The following is a 20,153-nucleotide window of genomic DNA, read 5'->3' on the forward strand; positions in this document are numbered from 1 at the left end:
TCAGTAATCACTTATGAGCTCTCTTTATTGACCAAGTGAAATTCATTACCTGTGACTGTTAACCTTTCAACTCCTGTTCATAGTTGCATGATATTTCTAAAGGCACAGATTGTGATATTAACTATATCTTGTCTGCTATCCATTATGTCTTATTAACTTGCTGGCACAGTTTTTACCAGTTGTTACAGAATAACATTCTGGTTTCTTGTCCAGCTACATTTACAACCTTACAGATCCTGAGACAACCACCAGAGAAGAGAATCTCTGGTCTCCTGGTCCAACTGAATTTGAGGAGACAAATCTGCATAATCCCCATTCGACTGTTTGAGCATGCATAGTTGCAGTGGTCTGAGGTGCATCCGAGCAAAAGGGACTATGTCCATTGCCGCAACCATTATTCCGATTGTCTCCATGCACTGAGCCACAGATGGCTGAGGAATGGAATAAAGATCTCGGCAAGTAGTTAAGAGTTTTAGCTTTCTGACCTCCGTCAGAAATATTTTCATTTCTACCGAGTCTATCAGGGTTCCTAGGAATGGAACTCTTGTGAGGGGGGAGAGAGAACTCTTTTTGATGTTCACCTTCCACCCGTGAGACCTCAGAAAGGCCAATACAATCTACGTGTGATACTTGGTTCTTTGGAAAGTTGACATCTGAATTAAGATGTCGTCTAGGTAAGGCGCCACTGCTATGCCCCGCGGTCTTAGAACCGCCAGGAGGGACCCTAGCACCTTTGCAAAAATTCTGGGAGCAGTGGCCAACCCGAAAGGAAGAGCCACAAACTGAAAATGCTTGTCCAGAAAGGCGAACCTGAGAAACTGGTGATGATCTTTGTGTATAGGAATGTGCAGATACGCATCCTTTAGATCCACGGTAGTCATATATTGACCCTCCTGGATCATTGGTAAGATTGTCCGAATGGTCTCCATTTTGAATGATGGGACTCTGAGGAATCTGTTTAGAATTTTGAGATCCAGGATTGGTCTGAAAGTTCCTTCTTTTTTTGGGAACCACAAACAGGTTTGAGTAAAACCCAAGTCCTTGTTCTGCAATTGGAACTGGGTGGATCACTCCCATTGTATGTAGATCTTCTACACAGCGTAAAAACGCCTCTTTCTTTGTCTGATCTGTAGACAGACGAGAAATGTGGAACCTTCCCCTTGGAGGAGAGTCCTTGAATTCTATAAGGTATCCCTGGGCTACAATCTCTAATGCCCAAGGATCGTGTACATCTCTTGCCCAGGCCTGAGCGAAGAGAGAGAGTCTGCCCCCTACTAGATCCGGTCCCGGATCGGGGGCTACCCCTTCATGCTGTCTTGGTGGCAGCTGCAGGCTTTTTGGCCTGTTTACCATTATTCCAGCCCTGGTAAGGTTTCCAGTTTGCCTTGGGCTGTGAAGCGTTACCCTCTTGCTTTGCAGCCGGAGAGGATGAAGCGGGGCCGTTCCTGAAATTGCGAAAGGAACGAAAATTAGCTTTGTTCTTTGTTTTAAAGGCTTTGTCCTGAGGGAGAGCATGGCCTTTTCCCCCGGTGATATCTGAAATAATCTCTTTCAATTCAGGCCCGAATAGGGTCTTCCCTTTGAAAGGAATGTTCAAAAGCTTGGATTTAGACAACACATCGGCCGAACAGGACTTTAGCCATAGCGCCCTGCGCGCCAAAATGGCGAAACCTGAATTTTTCGCCGTTAACTTAGCTATTTGGAAAGCGGCGTCAGTGATAAAAGAATTAGCTAGCTTTAGAGCCTTAATTCTATCCATAATTTCCTCATGTGAGGTCTCCGTCTGGAGCGAGTCTTCCAACGCCTCAAACCAGAAAGCAGCTGCATTAATTACAGGAATAATGCAGGCAATAGGTTGGAGAAGAAAACCTTGTTGAACAAAAATTTTCTTAAGTAAACCCTCTAATTTTTTATCCATAGGGTCTTTAAAAGCACAACTGTCTTCAATTGGTATGGTTGTGCGTTTAGCTAGTGTAGAAACAGCCCCCTCCACCTTAGGGACCGTCTGCCACAAGTCTCGCATGGGGTCAGATATGGGGAACATTTTCTTAAAAACAGGAGGGGGGGACAAAAGGGACACCTAGCCTATCCCACTCCCTAGTAACAATATCCGCAATCCTCTTAGGGACCGGAAACGCATCCGTGTAAACAGGGACCTCTAGGTACTTGTCCATTTTACACAATTTCTCTGGATGACTGTGACCCTTTGGTGATCCCAGAGTAGCTAATACCTCCCTAAGTAAAACACGGAGGTGTTCTAGTTTAAATTTAAAAGCCAATGTATCTGAATCTGTCTGGGGAGGAACCCTTCCTGAATCAGAGACTTCTCCCTCAGACATCAAATCCCTCGCTCCCACTTCAGAGCGTTGTGAGGGTATATCGGATACGGCTACCAAAGCGTCAGAATGCTCATAATCTGTTCTTAAATGGAGCTATCACGCTTTGCAGGTAACACGGGCAGTTTAGATAAGAAGGCTGTAAGAGAATTATCCATGACTGCCGCTAAGTCTTGTAATGTAAAAGGGTTAGACGCACTAGAGGTACAAGGCGTCGCTTGCGCAGGCTTAACTGGTTGTGACACTTGGGGAGAGGCAGACGGGCTACCCTCGTTACCTTCAGTCTGAGAATCATCTTGGGCCACATTCTTAAGTGCAACAATATGATATAGACATATCAGTACAAGTGGGACACATTCTGAGAGGGGGTTCCACCATGGCTTCTAAACACATTGAACAAGGATTTTCCTTAGTGTCAGACATGTTTAACAGACTAGTAGAGTACACAAAGAGGCTTGGAATCACTTTAATCAAATAAAAAACACAATTTGAAAAAAACGTTACTGTGCCTTTAAGAGATAAAAAGAGCACACAATTTTACAAAATGGTGAAAAATGCAGCAATCTTTCTGACATTTTCACAGTATGTAGCTAAAGCCTTAATAAGATTGCACCCCAAGTTTCAAAACGATTAACCCCTTAATGCCCAAACCGGAGCAGCCTAAAGCCAACACCTGGTTAAATCACTACAGCACCTTGCCACAGCCTTGCTGTGGCCCTACCTTCCCTTAGAGATCAGATTTGGGGGAATATAGCTTCTTTTAGGCCCTCAAACATCAGCAGGACCCTCCATGTGAAACAGCATGAACTTATCTGCAATTCTAAGTGCGCATCTGAGGCAATTAGGCCCCTCCCACTCTACTCCGGAGCTGTGAGGCCTAGTAAATCACTCCTAAGTGACTAAAAAACAGCCATGTGGGGGGCGGAGCCAGCACTCACAGGAGATGGCTGCACGTTTGTGAGCTCTAGTCTCCCTTAAGGGCTAAATCAATTTAAATGTGAGTGTGCCTGGCTAAACTGAACTGCTAAGAAGTCTTAATAAGCCCTATTTATCAACCCGGATTGGCACCTGCCCGGACATACAACACAACAGTAAGGAGACGGCATTTTATTACACCGCGGCCTGTAACGCATCCAAGCGTCGTATGAAGGAGACGCTGCTTGCCGCTGATCGCGGACAGAGGAGAAAGCTGCTAGACAGACTGCGTAAAAAAAACTTGGGAAAGTGATCACAGTGGTAAGCGGGTATCTGTCGCCTGAGGTGGGTGCCTTTCTGTGGGCATGCTGTACTCGTGTGAGGCCCCAGGATGGGAAGCACTAAATTTAATAGATGGCCGCCATTAGCCACAGTGAACAGGAGCATATGGCCACATACAATAATGAACATTGAGCCTGCTATAAGGGGACAGCAGCAAATATAACAACAAAGCAAGAGATATGCTTGGCATTGGTTAGTGTGAATTATGCCGACCATTTAATAAAAAATATATCCCACTGACGCATGTTGCGCATTCCTGGACACATGCGGTTAGCCTAAGAAGGAAGGAAGGGTAACAAACAATACACTCTGGCCCCAGACTCACAGCTGGTGATAAATGCATGTTTTGCAGAGGACAAGAGACACTGACATTAGCGACAAGAGTGGCAGACCTAGCTTAATCAATCTGCCAGCAGTTAATTGATACTGTATTTTATCCTTTCTATCAAGATATCAAGTACCAATCTCTCTTTTACACAGGAGTTAAAATGTCTCCCAAAAAGGGAGGCAAGCCGGACAAAGGCGCTAAAAAACAGACAACAACAAATCCTTCAGTAAATAATTTTATCAAGCACATAGATACACCTGGGAAAGTTCTAACACCTACAAGCGATGCTAGAGGGGATGCTTCCTCTGCCTCATCTGAATCTGAGGGAGAGAGTTCAGAACATGCCATTTCAGTTCCTAGAGCCCTGCTGAATTCCCTACCCTCAAAAAAGGACTTTTCCAACCTAATTGGCCAAGTTAAACAATGCATCAGGGAGGAAATCTCTGAGATTAAAAAGGAGCTTTCAGATATGGGCCAGAGAGTAGAAAAATTAGAAGACAACAATGCCCTCACCGATTCCAACATACTCTTTCTCAGGTCTTAGGTGGCCTCTCAAGATGAGCAACTTTTACAAATGGAGAACAAGCTAGATGACCTGGAAAACCGCAGTCGTCGCAGTAACATTCGAATCAGAGGAATCCCAGAGACCATCCTATCACCAGATCTGGAAGACTATCTACAAGGTTTGTTTACTCTTGTCTTGGGAGTAGACCCAGAAGCCACTATAGCACTGGATAGGTTCCACCGGGCCTTGCGAGCAAAACCTCTGGGTGACCAGCCCCCAAGAGATGTTATTGTCAAGATTACTAGTTATCAAATCAAAGAGGAGATAATGAAAAAAGCACGACAGAAATTTCCTCTTAAGTTCAGGGCTGACTCCATTCAATTATTTGAAGATTTGACTCCAAGAACATTGCAGAAGAGACGTGAATTTAGATTCTTTACCACCACACTAAGACAACGTAATATCCCATACAGATGGGGCCACCCTTTCAATCTGCAAATCCCATGGAAGGGAAGAAGATTAATATGCAATACAACAGAGGATATACAGAAGGTCTGTAAGAACCTGGAAATCACCACCATGCCTCAGCAAGATGAGATCCGTGAAGGAAGAGGGGAGAGACTCTATACTGCCCCACCTCTACCACAGAGAACGGAGTGGAAGAGAGTCCCAGCAAAGTTGGTCAATAAAGACATTCAAAAAGTGGACTCTGCTGCAACTTCAGGAAAGTGAACTTTCTCTCTTTCTTTCTGTTGTGGGACTGAATTTAATTAAGTCTATGGGGTGAGGGTTGCAGCTGATGCAGCAGTATTTGTGATCTGGGGGTCGTCTGCACTGGCCCACTCTGTGAATTAAAGGAGGGGTGGGCCAGGGCAAGATGATCTCACAGAAGGAATTTTGGTGGGGTACAGCCACACTGATTGACGGACAAGAGTCCTTGTAGACGAAGAGAGGTGAGACATGCCGCGTAAATAAGGTATGATTATTGCCTCTGAACTGAGTAGAACCTACATTGTAATGTAAATATTTGAATACTGTAATGGTAGGGCTCACATGTTTCTTTGAATGTAATGTATGGATGTCTAAATTGTTTAGTCTGCAAATCGAGATGTAACATATCTTATGTCTAAATGTTTCCAGGCACACACACTAAGCAACACTCAGGGTGCACCACTGTGCAAGCTTGAGGTAATATCTATTTCATGCCCAATAGGGGTTTTGTATTCTCCCCTTAAAAGAATGCTAGTTATAGCTCTTTTCATTTGCACCAGTTGTGCACTACTTATCTTGTTTGAATTTTATTTTGTTTATTTTTTTAGCTACTGCCGTGAGGGCCACTTCAATTTCAGACATGTACTCTGGGCTAAATATCACTGTAAATCATTTATAACATTGCCATATAGCTTAGGACTATCAAAACATAGCTTCAACACTCTGGATGACAGAAACTAACACACCCACTATACATATAATCACTCAAAATGTAAAAGGTTTCAATTGCCCTAATAAGCGGAATATGGCTATCAGAGACCTATATAGGAGAGGAGGGAAAATCCTCTTACTGCAGGAAACGCATTTTAAGACGGGTAAGATACCTAGGTTTCTTTCAACTCAATACCCGCAACATTTCCACAGTACGAACTCCACCAAAAGAATTAACAGGGTTAGCATTTTGGTGCACAAATCAATTCCATTTAAACTCCAAAAAATAGATAAGGATAAGGAGGGGAGATTCTTGGGAATTATGGGCCTGATGTTTGGTAGACCTGTGACTATTGTCAATTTATACGCTCCCAATGTGAGGCAGGACCGTTTTGTTTCACAAATCTCAGATAGGATTACAGATCTAGCCAAAGGCCCCTTAATTCTCGCTGGAGATCTTAATACCCCTCTCGAACCTGACCTAGACAGCTCTAACCCCACTGTTCGACAGAACCAAAAAATGCTTCATTCTATATGGAAAGACATTAGAGCTTTGACACTACATGATACATGGCGCTACACCCATCCGCAAACTAGAGATTACACCTTCTTTTCAAACCCACAAAAAAGTTACTCAAGACTAGACTACATTCTAGTAGATCATCTTGCGCTTTCATTAGTTAAATATGTAAATATAAAACATACAGTATGGTCAGACCACTCTTTAGTGGAATGTGAGATGGCATGGCCTTCTGCCCCCATCAAGCCTTTTACATGGAGTCTTGACAATGTACTGTTAGCTGACTCAAAAGTGGTAGAATCATTCGCGGAGTATCTAGATAGCTATTTTACTATTAATAGCACACCAGACATTAGCCCCGCAATAGTGTGGGAAGCACATAAAGCTTATATCAGAGGCAAATTTATCAAATTACAAGCATATAAACGCAAACAAGCCCTTGCAGAATATGTTAAATTAGCACAAGAGGTATCTGAGGCTGATATGTCATTGAAACTACATCCTAGGGACCAGGAACTGGCTAGGATTCTACAAAATAAAAGGGAAAATCTAAACAAGCACTTGCAACTCGAGTCACAGAGAAGTCAATTGCACATACAACAAAAATACTATGGTGAGGGAAATAGATCGGGGAAGCTATTAGCTAGAGCATTAAAGCAGCAACGCACAAACTCCTACATTCACTCACTCAAATCACCACATAACACTAATATTGAGGACACAAAATCCATTGGGGACTCCTTCAGGAAGTTCTATCACAGATTATATAATTTGTTTCCCAACAGAGCGCCAAATAGCCACCAGTCAGAATGCGAAAGATATTTAGAGGGTATAAATCTCCCTAAACTCACAGAAGATGAAAGCAAGGTATTGGAAGCACAGATTTCCAGTAAGGAGATAATGGAAGCTATTAAAGAACTGAAACCGGACAAGGCCCCAGGACCGGACGGTCTCAGTAATAGGTATTACAAAGTTTTCAAGACCCAACTCATCCCACATTTACTTACCCTTTTCAATCAAATATCTGAAACTGTAGTTTTCCCTGATACAATGCTACAGGCCCATATCTCGGTACTCCCTAAACCCGGCAAAAAGCCAGAGACCCCAGCTAATTTCAGGCCAATCTCCTTGTTAAATGTAGATATCAAATTATATTCCAAAATCATAGCAAATAGGATAAATAAAGTTCTCCCAAAACTAATACATCACGACCAAGTTGGCTTTGTCCCAGAGAGAGAGGCCAAAGATAATATTGGAAAAGTATTAAACTTAATGGACTACATTTAAAAATTCAAAATTCCTGCAATTTACCTATCAACTGATGCTGAAAAAGCATTTGATAGATTAGATTGGACCTTTTTATTAACAACCCTTCAAAAATTCGGCTTCCCCAAAAAAATTATTTCACAAATTTTTGCACTATATTCTACCCCATCGGCCCAGATACGGGTTAATGGGGCTCTGTCTGATCACCTCGAAATCATGAATGGGACGAGACAGGGCTGCCCGCTCTCCCCCATCCTTTTTATACTATTATTAGAACCATTGGCCACAAAATTACGTGAACAATCGGGAATAAAGGGTATTACTATACAAGACCAAACTTATAAGTTGGCAATGTTCGCTGACGATATTCTCCTGACAATAGCTGAACCAATACTTTCTCTTCCACACATCCAAAATGAACTGGAGACATATGGGGCAGTGTCAAATTTCTTGATAAATATTAACAAATCGGAATTATATCCGATAAACCTCGCAGACTCAGAAGTATTAGAAATTAAACATATGTTCCCCTATAAAATTCAGAGTCAAGCATTAAAATATTTGGGGATATTCTTGACACAGGACCCTATTTCCCTACGGAAACTAAATTATGGCCGATTGCTAGGGGAATTCGAACATTTGGCATCTTCTTGGCTACCGAAAAAACATATTTCCTGGCTGGGCAGAATTGCTGCTGCCAAAATGACATTATTACCAAAAGCACTGTATGTCATGCAAGCATTGCCCATATCGGGAGTGACAGCAGACATCAGCAAGTTGCAAGTGATTATAGACACTTATATTTGGGATAGGAAACTCCCGCGCCTAGCTAAGAACACGCTTTACAGGCACAGGGAAGAAGGGGGATAGGGGGTCCCTAATTTGCACTTTTATAAATTGGCGATTGCCGCAAATAAGGTAGTAGAATGGTGCAGACAGGGTGGCAACTCTTATAAGAGAAGTGTCCATCTAGAATCTCAACTGCTGGGGGTCTCACACATAGGTGGGATCTGTTGGGCACCTCAAAAACCACCTATAGAAAAAATTGAAGCTTACCCAATTATCAAGGAAACCTGGTCTGACTGGTTAAAATTATGTAACAAACACAAACACATAACATCCATTTACTCCCCTCTAACAATACTTGATCCAAATGAGGAACTCCTGCATGGTTGGTCAGGGAAGAAATTAAAAGTAGATCAAGCATCTAAACTGTTAGATTATATCCCTATATATTTGTTATTAGAAAAGTGAAGATTAGCGCAGAGAGACGCCCTACTGACACAAGGTTATACTTTTTTCCAATCCTGGTTGAGATACCATCAGGTACGTCATTTCCTAACTATGCACAAAAGCAAGCAAGATTTGCTCAGGCCACTCACGATATTTGAAAATGTATGCATATCGCGCCAACACCCTAAGGGGGTGATCTCCACAACGTATAGGACCGTCCTTAAGTCAAGTCTTCCGGACAAACCGAATTACATATCTAAATGGGAGGCTGAAATAGGCAGAAGGTTTTCTTGTAAACAGTGGGATACATGGTTTCAGGCAACAGCCAAATCAGCACACTCATCAACAGCACTTGAAACAAATACCAAAATCCTCACTAGGTGGTACCTAACACCCGGCAAACTAAAACACATGTTTAAAAATGCCAGTGGCAGATGCTGGAGGGGTTGTGGGCAGGAAGGTACCATGTACCACATATAGTGGGAATGTAGAGTAATACACACATTTTGGGTACAAATACATAACCAGATTTGCAAAATTATTGGAATTGATTGGACACTGTCGCCTGAGGGCATCTTGTTCAATGCTAACACTGAGATCTCATGTAGGATTAGGAGAAACCTTTATCAAATACTAATAAACGCAGCAAAAAGGCTCATAGCAAGATCCTAGAAGAAGGCACATGCACCTACACTTAGTAATTGGTATGATCTAGTGAAGCACACCTTAATATTAGAGAGGCTACATTATCTTAAAATAGGAAATTTGACTTTGTACCATGATATGTTATTTCTATGGGAGCAGTATATTTATGGCTTAGAGGTGGTTGGCAGTTGATCTTTATTGAAGGTGTGAAAGATAGTACATAATATGTGATATATATGTATTGGAAGGAAAATCGATATCGCCCAGAATAGTAGAGTATAGTGGCCCTCACGGTAGAAAATGTGTTAAGATTTGTAAATTCTTTTGTTGTTACGCAGTTCTTCTAAATTTCTCAAGGTATAATGTAATAGGAATTTAAGATCACTGAACCTGGACTGGACAGAAGCTTATTGGACTTATATTCTACGCCATTTTCATGAGTGATATTCTGTGTAACCCGATGGGGTATATAATAATAACAAATATGGCTGTAGACTTGTTAACACCGCCAGGGATCCAGCTGGACATCATTGGCTATATGTAAACATACCTTTAACGCACTGATTCAAGTCGTAACTTTATTGTCTGAGACACGTTGTTTAGGTTATTTTGCCTTGTATTTTTACAGTTTTTTTTATCTTGTAAGATCACTTTTTATTTTGTATGCTTATTATACTTGAATAAAGCTCTTTTGAAAAAAAAACAAAAAAAAAAACAGCCATGTTGTAATAACCCTAGAAAAAACCCAAAAGGGCTTTCAAAGTGTCTTGCGAAACGATTTTTCCTTAGCCAAACAATCGATTGCCCTGAATAAGTGTCAACCAGTATATTAGCCCTATTATGTAAGCATTCAATTCCTTACTAAGTCTGTGAACATAGCTTACCCTCCCCTCATGGGGATATTGTCAGTCTCTTCTAGCATTATCTCAGTCTTGTCTAGAAATAAATGACTGAACATACCTTATTGCAGATCACCCTGCAAACTGTTCCCCCCAACTGAAGTTTTCTGGTACTCTTCAGTCATGTGTGGGAACAGCAGTGGATTTTAGTTACAACATGCTAAAATCATTTTCCTCTCAGCAGAAATCTTCATCACTTTTCTGCTAGAGAGTAAATAGTACAAACCGGTACCATTTAAAATAAACTTTTGATTGAAGATAATAAAACTACAATTGTAACACCACATTCACTTTACACTCCCGAGAGAGATCCTAGTGCTTAGAGCCAGCAAAGAGAATGACTGGGGGGGAGGGGGGAGCTATATGGACAGCTTTGCTGTGTGCTCTCTTTGCTACTTCCTGTAGGGAATGAGAATATCCCACAAGTAAAGGATGAATCCGTGGACTGGATACACCTTGCAAGAGAAAAATTGGGTTAAGTGTCCCTTTAAATGAATAGGAAAATCAAAATTAAACTTGCATGATTTAAATAGAGCATGTCATTTTAAGACACTTTTAAATTCAATTATATTTTCAAATATGCTTCATTCTCTTGGTATCCCTTGTTGAAAAAGAATACGCACATATCCTACAGTAGTGGGAGCTAGTTGCTGATTGGTACCTGCACACATTTGTCTCTTGTGATTGGCTAACTAGACGTTCAGCTAGCTGCCAGTAGAGCAATGCTCTTCCTTCAGCAAAAGGATAACAAGATAATCAAGCAAATTTAATAAAAGAAGTACATTGGAAAGTTGTTTAAAATTGTATGTTCTATCCAAATAATAAAAGAACATTTTGGGGTTTCCTATCCATACATTTATTATGATTTAAAATAAAATATATAAAAAATGACTGCACAACAAAGTGTTTCAAAATAGCTAAACATATGCAAAGAGGGGGTGGGGTAGTAGGAGTAGTGTGGGCAGTTGATGGGAGGGATCAGAAGTGGCAAATGACATTTTGGCCTGGCTAGCAGCTTAGTGCTTGAAATTATGAGTCTTGTATGTGTTTGTGTGTGTGTGTGTATATATATATATATATATATATATATATATATATATAAAAGATATATATAAAAGAAAAAAACTGGTAATTCAAGTCCAAAATAAACTCACCTGTTCACTATAAAGTGTCATGTTTTTTTCAGCAACATGAACAAATTGGATGCAGTATTTACCCACACGATCTGGTATCACTTTATCTCTAAAAAATAAATAAAAAAATTATAATTTAATCTTCCTCTGTAAAGTGTAAAATAAAAGATCAGCCTCAGAAGTGACACAATTTTCATTTGTAATTTACAAAAACATTAAACTACCTCAATTAACTGGAGTCAAAATGCATTGCTGTTACTAAGAAGTATATGGCTAGTGAGCCAATCACATGCCATGAGAGCACTTGGTAAGCTAGGTCAACAATGTGTTTAACTTCTTAAAATACAATTTTCAACTAGTATTTAACTCCTTGACCCAATCAGATCAGATGTATGTGTGTGTCATGCAGTACATAGCCCAACATACCGCATAACACACACACACATACATACGTGGAAGTGTGTATAAAGCCAGGGAGGCTCATTCTTAGATGCATAGTTGGAGCAGGAATGTTATAGTCCAGAAAGGCATCACATTGCAGTGTTAGGACCAGTCAACATTGGGACACCTTGTAAGCTGCTGACTGGCTTAAGCAAAATATGGCCATATTGTGTGACTAAGATCCCAATTTTAAAATATGAGCTCAGGTAATATTCTATTTTGTGTAATTATTTGGTTGGTTGCCTGCACCCCTAAGTAATATTAATAAAATAATTTTGTAAGGTGTGCAGAAACATTTGCATTTGTGTGTGTATGTATATATATATATGCCCTTCAGAAAGCTCCGGCAGTCTCGGTCCTCAAGTGACAACCGAGACTTGCTCTTTCTGCGCTGCAGGCATCTGCCTCCATGTGGTAAAAGAGCAGGATCGGTGCTATGTTACCATAGGGAGGTGGATGGGCGGCACAGAGGTGGAGGGGAGAGGGAGTGAAAGGTGGGGGACCTTACACTGCAGAAAAACATAATTTATGCCAAAGATTCTCAAACCCCAAGAGCCCTATAAAACCCCTCCCCTCAGTCTAGTGTATATCCTAGCCAAGCAAAGTGAGGTAAGAAAGAGAAATAAGAGCAATTAAAGGAGCAGAAAAAAAGATGTGCTAAAGAAACTACTAACAAAGAAAACAAAGGGTGGGGTCTCGTGGACTCTCACCACCACAAAAAATGAATTTATCAGGTAAGAATAAATGATGTTTTCTTTCATACAGGTGGTGAGAATCCACGACCCATTACCCCTGGCAAATAATACCCAAGCCGTAGAGTCCACGAGTAATAACATAAAGGGAGTGATTTAAAAAGAATATTTCTTTCATGTAATTGGCAAGAGTCCATGAGCTAGTGACATATGGGATATACAATCCTACCAGGAGGGGCAAAGTTTCCCAAACCTCAAAATGCCTATAAATACACCCCTCACCCTCACCACACCCACAATTCAGTTTTACAAACTTTGCCTCCTATGGAGGTGGTGAAGTAAGTTTCTGCTAAGATTTCTACGTTGATATGCGCTTCTCAGCATTGTTGAAGCCCGATTCCTCTCAGAGTACAGCGAATGTCAGAGGGACGTGAAGGGAGTATCACTTATTTGAATACGATGATTTCCCTAACAGGGGTCTATTTCATAGGTTCTCTGTTATCGGTCGTAGAGATTCATCTCCTACCTCCCTTTTCAGATCGACGATATACTCTCAATTTACCATTACCTCTACTAATAACTGTTTTAGTACTGGTTTGGCTATCTGCTATATGTGGTTGGGTGTCTTTTGGTAACTATGTTTTCATTACTTAAGACACTCTCAGCTATGGCTTGGCACTGTATGCATTTATATAAAGTTCTAAATATATGTATTGTACTTATATTTGCCATGAGTCAGGTTCATGTATTTTCTTCTGCAGACTGTCAGTTTCATATTTGGGGAATGTAAACATTTTAAGAAATGTATTTCTTACCTGGGGTTTAGTCTTTTTTCAATTGACTACTTCTTGCAATTGCGGGTATTAGGCCCGCGGGTGCGTCAAATGCTAAACTTTATTGCGTCATTTTTGTAGCAAATTTTTTTTGGGCGCGAAAGAATACGTTTATGGCGCAGCTTCGTCATTTCCGGCATCATACGTGACGCCGAGACCTTTCACACGACGGCGTCATTAGTGACGCAAATATGTCATTTTCGGTTATGTTGTGCGTCATACTTGGCGCCAAACTTTTTCATTATTTCAATACCCCTTGTAAGTTTGCCTCTTACTTTTTGCTATCAGAGGCCTATGCTATTGCATTTTTTCCCATTCCTGAAACTGTCATATAAGGAAATAGATAATTTTGCTTTATATGTTGTTTTTTCTCTTACATTGTGCAAGATCTCCCAATCTGATCCTGTCTCAGAAGTTTCTGCTGGAACATTGCTGCCTGACATCGGTTCTACCAAAGCTAAGTGCATTTGTTGTAAAATTGTAGAAATAATTCCACCGAATGTCACTTCTAATAGTTGTCATGATAAACTTCTACATGCAGATAGTGTTTTCATCAGTAATAGTACATTGCCAGTTGCAGTTCCTTCAACTTCTAATGTGCATGATATACCTGTAAATTTTAAAGAATTTGTTTCTGATTCTATTATTAAGGCTTTGTCTGCATTTCCACTTTCTAATAAACATAAAAGGTCTTTTAAAACTTCTCATTTAGCTGATGAAATTTCAAATGCCGAACAACATAATAATTTATCCTCTTCTGATAAAGATCTATCTAAGACAGAAGATCCTTCCTCAGACATTGACACTGACAAATCTACTTATTTATTTAAAATAGAGTATATGCGTTCTTTATTAAAAGAAGTGTTAATTACTTTGGATATTGAGGTAACCAGTCCTATTGACTTTCAGTCTAATAAACGTTTAAATGCTGTTTTTAAACCTCCTGTGGTTTCTCCAAGAGTTTTTCCCATTCCTGAGGCTATTTCTGATATGATTTCTAGGGAATGGAATAAGCCAGGTACTTCTTTTATTCCTTCTTCAAGGTTTAAACAATTGTATCCTTTACCAGCAAAATCTATAGAGTTTTGTGAAAAAATCCCCAAAGTTGATGGGGCTATTTCTACTCTTGCTAAACGTACCACTATTCCTATGGAAGATAGCACTTCCTTTAAGGATCCTTTAGATAGGAAGCTTGAATCTTATCTAAGGAAGGCCTATTTATATTCAGGTCATCTTCTCAGACCTGCTATTTCTTTGGCTGATGTTGCGGCTGCATCAACTTTCTGGTTGGAAAATTTAGCGCAACATGAATTGGATTCTGACATATCTAGCATTATTCGCTTACTGCAACAGGCTAATCATTTTATTTGTGATGCCATTTTTATTATCAAACTTGATGTTAGATCCATGTCTTTAGCTATATTAGCTAGAAGAGCTTTGTGGCTTAAGTCTTGGAATGCTGATATGACATCTAAATCTAGATTACTATCTCTTTCTTTCCAAGGTAATAATTTATTTGGTTCTCAGTTGGATTCTATTATTTCAACTATCACTGGGGGAAAAGGAGTTTTTTTTGCCTCAGGATAAAAAACCTAAGGGTAAATCTAAGGCTTCTAACCGTTTTCGTTCCTTTCGTCAGAATAAGGAACAAAAACTCAATCCTCCCCCCAAGGAATCTGCTTCCAATTGGAAGCCTTCCTCAAATTGGAATAAATCCAAGCCATTTAGGAAACAAAAGTCAGCCCCTAAGTCCGCATGAAGGTGCGGCCCTCATTCCAGCTCAGCTGGTAGGGGGCAGATTAAGGTTTTTCAAGGATTTTTGGAGAAAATCTGTCCAAAATCATTGGATACAGAGCATTGTCTCTCAAGGGTATCGAATAGGATTCAGAGTAAGACCTCCTGTGAGAAGATTTTTTCTCTCACGCATCCCTGTAAATCCAGTAAAAGCTCAGGCTTTTCTGAAGTGTGTTTCATACCTGGAGTCTTCAGGGGTAATCATGCCAGTTCCTCCTCAGGAACAAGGTTTGGGGTTTTATTCAAACCTATTCATTGTACCAAAGAAAGAAAATTTATTCAGACCAGTTCTGGATCTAAAAATTTTGAATCATTATGTAAGAGTACCAACTTTCAAGATGGTGACTATAAGGACTATTCTGCATTTTGTTCAGCGAGGACATTATATGTCCACAATAGACTTGCAGGATGCATACCTTCATATTCCGATTAATCCAGAACACTATCAGTTTCTGAGATTCTCTTTTCTAGACAAGCATTACCAATTGGTTGCTCTTCCATTTGGCCTAGCAACAGCTCCAATAATTTTTTCAAAGGTTCTGGGTGCCCTACTATCTGTAATCAGAGAACAGGGTATTGCGGTGTTTCCTTATTTGGACGATATTTTGGTACTAGCTCAGTCTTTACGTACTGCAGAATCTCACACGAATCAACTAGTGTTGTTTCTTCGGAAACATGGTTGGAGGATCAATTTACCAAAAAGTTTCTTGATTCCTCAGACAAGGGTCACCTTTTTAGGCTTCCAGATAGATTCAGTGTCCATGACTGTCTCTAACAGACAAGAGACATTTAAAATTGGTCGCAGCATGCCGGCACCTTCAGTCTCAGTCATTCCCTTCAGTGGCTATGTGCATGGAAGTTTTAGGTCTCATGACTGCAGCATCGGACGCGATCCCCTTTGCTCGTTTTCACATTAGACCTCTACAGCTTTGTATGATGAATCAATGGTGCAGGGATTATACAAAGATATCACAATTAATATCCTTGAATCCCAATGTACGACACTCTCTGACATGGTGGATAGATCACCATCGTTTGGTTCAAGGGGCTTCTTTTGTTCGGCCAACCTGGACTGTGATCTCAACAGATGCAAGTCTTTCAGGATGGGGAGCTGTTTGGGGATCTCTGACAGCACAAGGGGTTTGGAAATCTCAAGAGGCGAGATTACCAATAAATATTTTAGAACTCCGTACAATTCTCAGGGCTCTTCAGTTCTGGCCTCTGCTAAAGAGAGAACCGTTCATTTGTTTTCAGACAGACAATATCACAAATGTGGCTTATGTCAATCATCAGGGTGGGACTCACAGTCCCTAAGCTATGAAAGAAGTATCTCGGATACTTGCTTAGGCGGAATCCAGCTCTAATGTCTAATCACTGCGGTGCATATCCCAGGTGTAGACAATTGGGAGGCGGATTATCTCAGCCGCCAGACTTTACATCCAGGAGAGTGGTCTCTCTATCCAGATGTGTTTTCTCAGATTGTTCAGATGTGGGGTCTTCCAGAGATAGATCTCATGGCCTCTCATCTAAACAAGAAACTTCCCAGCTATCTATCCAGGTCCAGGGATGTTCAGGCGGAAGCAGTGGATGCGTTGACACTTCCTTGGTGTTATCATCCTGCTTACATTTTCCCGCCTCTTACATCTGCTTACATCTTCTCCTTCCAAGAGTGATCTCCAAAATCATCATGGAACAGTCTTTTGTGTTGCTGGTGGCTCCAGCATGGCCACACAGGTTTTGGTATGCGGATCTGGTTCGGATGTCCAGTTTCCCGCTTGGCCACTTCCGTTACGGCCGGACCTATCATCTCAAGGTCTGTTTTTCCATCAGGATCTCAAATCATTAAATTTGAAGGTATGGAAATTGAACGCTTAGTTCTAAGTCATAGAGGTTTCTCTGACTCAGTGATTAATACTATGTTACAAGCTCGTAAATCTGTTTCTAGAAAGATTTATTATAGAGTTTGGAAGACTTACATTTCATGGTGTTCTTCTCATAAATTCTCCGGGCATTCTTTTAGAATTCCTAGAATTTTACAGTTTCTTCAGGATGGTTTGGATAAGGGTTTGTCTGCAAGTTCCTTGAAAGGACAAATCTCCGCTCTGTTTTATTTCACAGAAAGATTGCTATACTTCCTGATATACACTGTTTTGTACAGGCTTTAATTCGTATTAAGCCTGTCATTAAGTCAATTTCTCCTCCTTGGAGTCTTAATTTGGTTCTGAAGGCTTTATAGGCTCCTCCATTTGAACCTATGCATTCTTTGGACATTAAACTACTTTCTTGGAAAGTGTTGTTCCTTTTGGCCATCTCTTCTGCTAGAAGAGTTTCTGAGTTATCTGCTCTCTCTTGTGAGTCTCCTTTTCTGATTTTTCATCAGGATAAGGCAGTTTTGCGGACTTCTTTTCAATTTTTACCTAAAGTTGTGAATTCTAACAACATTAGTAGAGAAATTGTTGTCCCATCCTTATGTCCTAATCCTAAGAATTCTTTGGAGAAATCCTTACATTCTTTGGATGTGGTAAGAGCTTTGAAATATTATGTGGAAGCTACTAAAAATTTCAGGAAGACTTCCAGTCTATTTGTTTTATTTTCTGGTCCTAGGAAAGGTCACAAGGCTTCCGCTATTTCCTTGGCTTCTTGGTTGAAACTTTTGATTCATCAAGCTTATTTGGAGTCGGGACAGGCCCCGCCTCAGAGAATTACAGCTCATTCTACTAGATCAGTCTCCACTTTGTGGGCTTTTAAGAATGAAGCTTCAGTTGATCAGATTTGCAAAACGGCAACTTGGTCCTCTTTGCATACATTTACTAAATTCTACCGTTTTGATGTATTTGCTTCTTCGGAAGCAGTTTTTGGTAGAAAAGTTCTTCAGGCAGCTGTTTCAGTTTGATTCTTCTGCTTTTGATTTAAGTTTTTTTCTTTCAAAATGAAAATAAACTTATTTATTTGGGTTCTGGATTAATTTTAGTCAGCGGAATATGGCTGTTTTTATTTTTATTCCCTCCCTCTCTAGTGACTCTTGAGTGGAAGATCCACATCTTGGGTATTGATGTCCCATATGTCACTAGCTCATGGACTCTTGCCAATTACATGAAAGAAAACATAATTTATGTAAGAACTTACCTGATAAATTCATTTCTTTCATATTGGCAAGAGTCCAATTTCCAAATTTCCTTTGTTAATGCTTTTTACTCCTTTCTTTATCACCCCATTGCTTGGCTATTCATTAAACTGAATTGTGGGTGTGATGAGGGGTGTATTTATAGGCATTTTGAGGTTTGGGAAACTTTGCCCCTCCTGGTAGGATTGTATATCCCATATGTCACTAGCTCATGGACTCTTGCCAATATGAAAGAAATGAATTTATCAGGTAAGTTCTTACATAAATTATGTTTTTTTTCCACTGAGAAATAAAATCCACAAACATTCTTGAAAGCACTTAAAAAAAAAAAAATAATAATAATAAAAAAAATCAATCATGCAAGAAAAAAGCAAGCTGAGACAACTGCCTGAAGGACCAGTGGCGTCGCTACAGGGGGGGCAATTGCCCCCCCCCCTAGAAAATTCTTTGCCCCCCTGTATGCCCCCCAGAAAGATCACTTTCATCGGCCTGTTGCGCCACCTGTTTTAAATCAGAGCGTTGCAGTGGGTTACCATGGCAATGCTCTGAAACATTTGCTGCTAAGTGGGAAAGAAGGAGCTGTCTGCGGGCAGACAAGCTCCATATCCCACAGGGCCACAGGACCGCCAGGGTTCAGGACAGGATTCCCCCCTCCCTGGTATAAGGTAGTGGCGGATCCAGGGGGAGGGCAACGGGCAATTGCCCCTCCCAACAGCTAGGATCGTGTGTGCGTGTAAGCAGACTGAGGCAGCACTAGCTTAAGGCAAAATAGGTGGTTGCCTAAGTCTGCATATAAGCAGGGGCCTCGCAGCACCAATCCTGTACCAATGCTGCAAAGTACTGCTTACAGGCAAACAGCTGCTCTCCTCCATGCAGGTAGTGCACCGCAACAACAGCACCGCTTTTAAAAATAAAAAAGGCACCAAGATTCTGCAGCACCAGAAAGCTGTCAGATGTTTAAACATTTGTATTTATTTTTTGCACATGATTTTAAGAAGCAAGATGTGGGCGGGGGTGAGCCATTGGAAGTGGAGCTATAGCAGCCTTGATTCAGGACCTTAGTGACAACAGAACTGCAGTGCAGAGGTAACGTAGTATATTTTTTGCTAAAGACAGTGCAGGGAATCCAATTGGTGTATCACAATCACCACTTGAAGGAGGCAGGTGGGAGGAGTTTCCCACAAGCAGAGTGTACTCTGTATTTGCTCTCTGCTTCCATGCTGGTGTAGTGCCAGCCCATGCCTTGCCTACAGACTCTACTATCTGCTTAAGTGAGGTAAGTAGCAGAACGCAAGAAGCATAATGAAAACTTCAGTGCAGTGATAAATAAATAATACCTAGCTAGACTGTAGTTATGTACCTCTTTCTGGCCTGAATGCCTTTTCAAAATGGATTTTTGTCATTTAAAATTATCTAATGCATTGCTCCGTGTTTGCCCTAAGGAATCAAGGGGAGGAGTTTCCCACTAGGAGAGTGTACTCTATCTGCACTCTGCTTCTGCTGGCTTCCCTGGGTTTGCACCAGCCTCTCATACTCTTCTTCCTGCTTCAGTGAGGCATGCAACAGTAGAACAAGCAGCCTAAAAACACAACTAGTGCAGTTTAAGGTCAGTACTGTGTATGCATCTAACAGCTAGCCTTTAGTATTGCCCCTCTTGCTGGTTATGTGATTTGTCATTATTTAGTGCTGTGTGCATGTAAGGCTTGCAGTCCTAAAAAAAGTACC

The 20,153-nt window shown here is 40.8% G+C and overlaps 1 protein-coding gene across 1 annotated transcript in view; it reads right to left on the reverse strand.

The window, feature by feature from the left end:
- SMCHD1 (structural maintenance of chromosomes flexible hinge domain containing 1) overlaps positions 1-20,153 on the reverse strand; it is a 1,770,687-nt gene that overhangs the window by 402,363 nt on the left and 1,348,171 nt on the right. The window contains exon 34 of the mRNA XM_053715865.1: positions 11,566-11,653. Coding sequence (XP_053571840.1) covers positions 11,566-11,653 — 88 coding nt within the window. The remainder of the gene's footprint in view (positions 1-11,565; positions 11,654-20,153) is intronic.

Source organism: Bombina bombina, chromosome 5, assembly GCF_027579735.1.
Source record: "Bombina bombina isolate aBomBom1 chromosome 5, aBomBom1.pri, whole genome shotgun sequence".
Classification (NCBI taxonomy): Eukaryota; Metazoa; Chordata; class Amphibia; order Anura; family Bombinatoridae; genus Bombina; species Bombina bombina.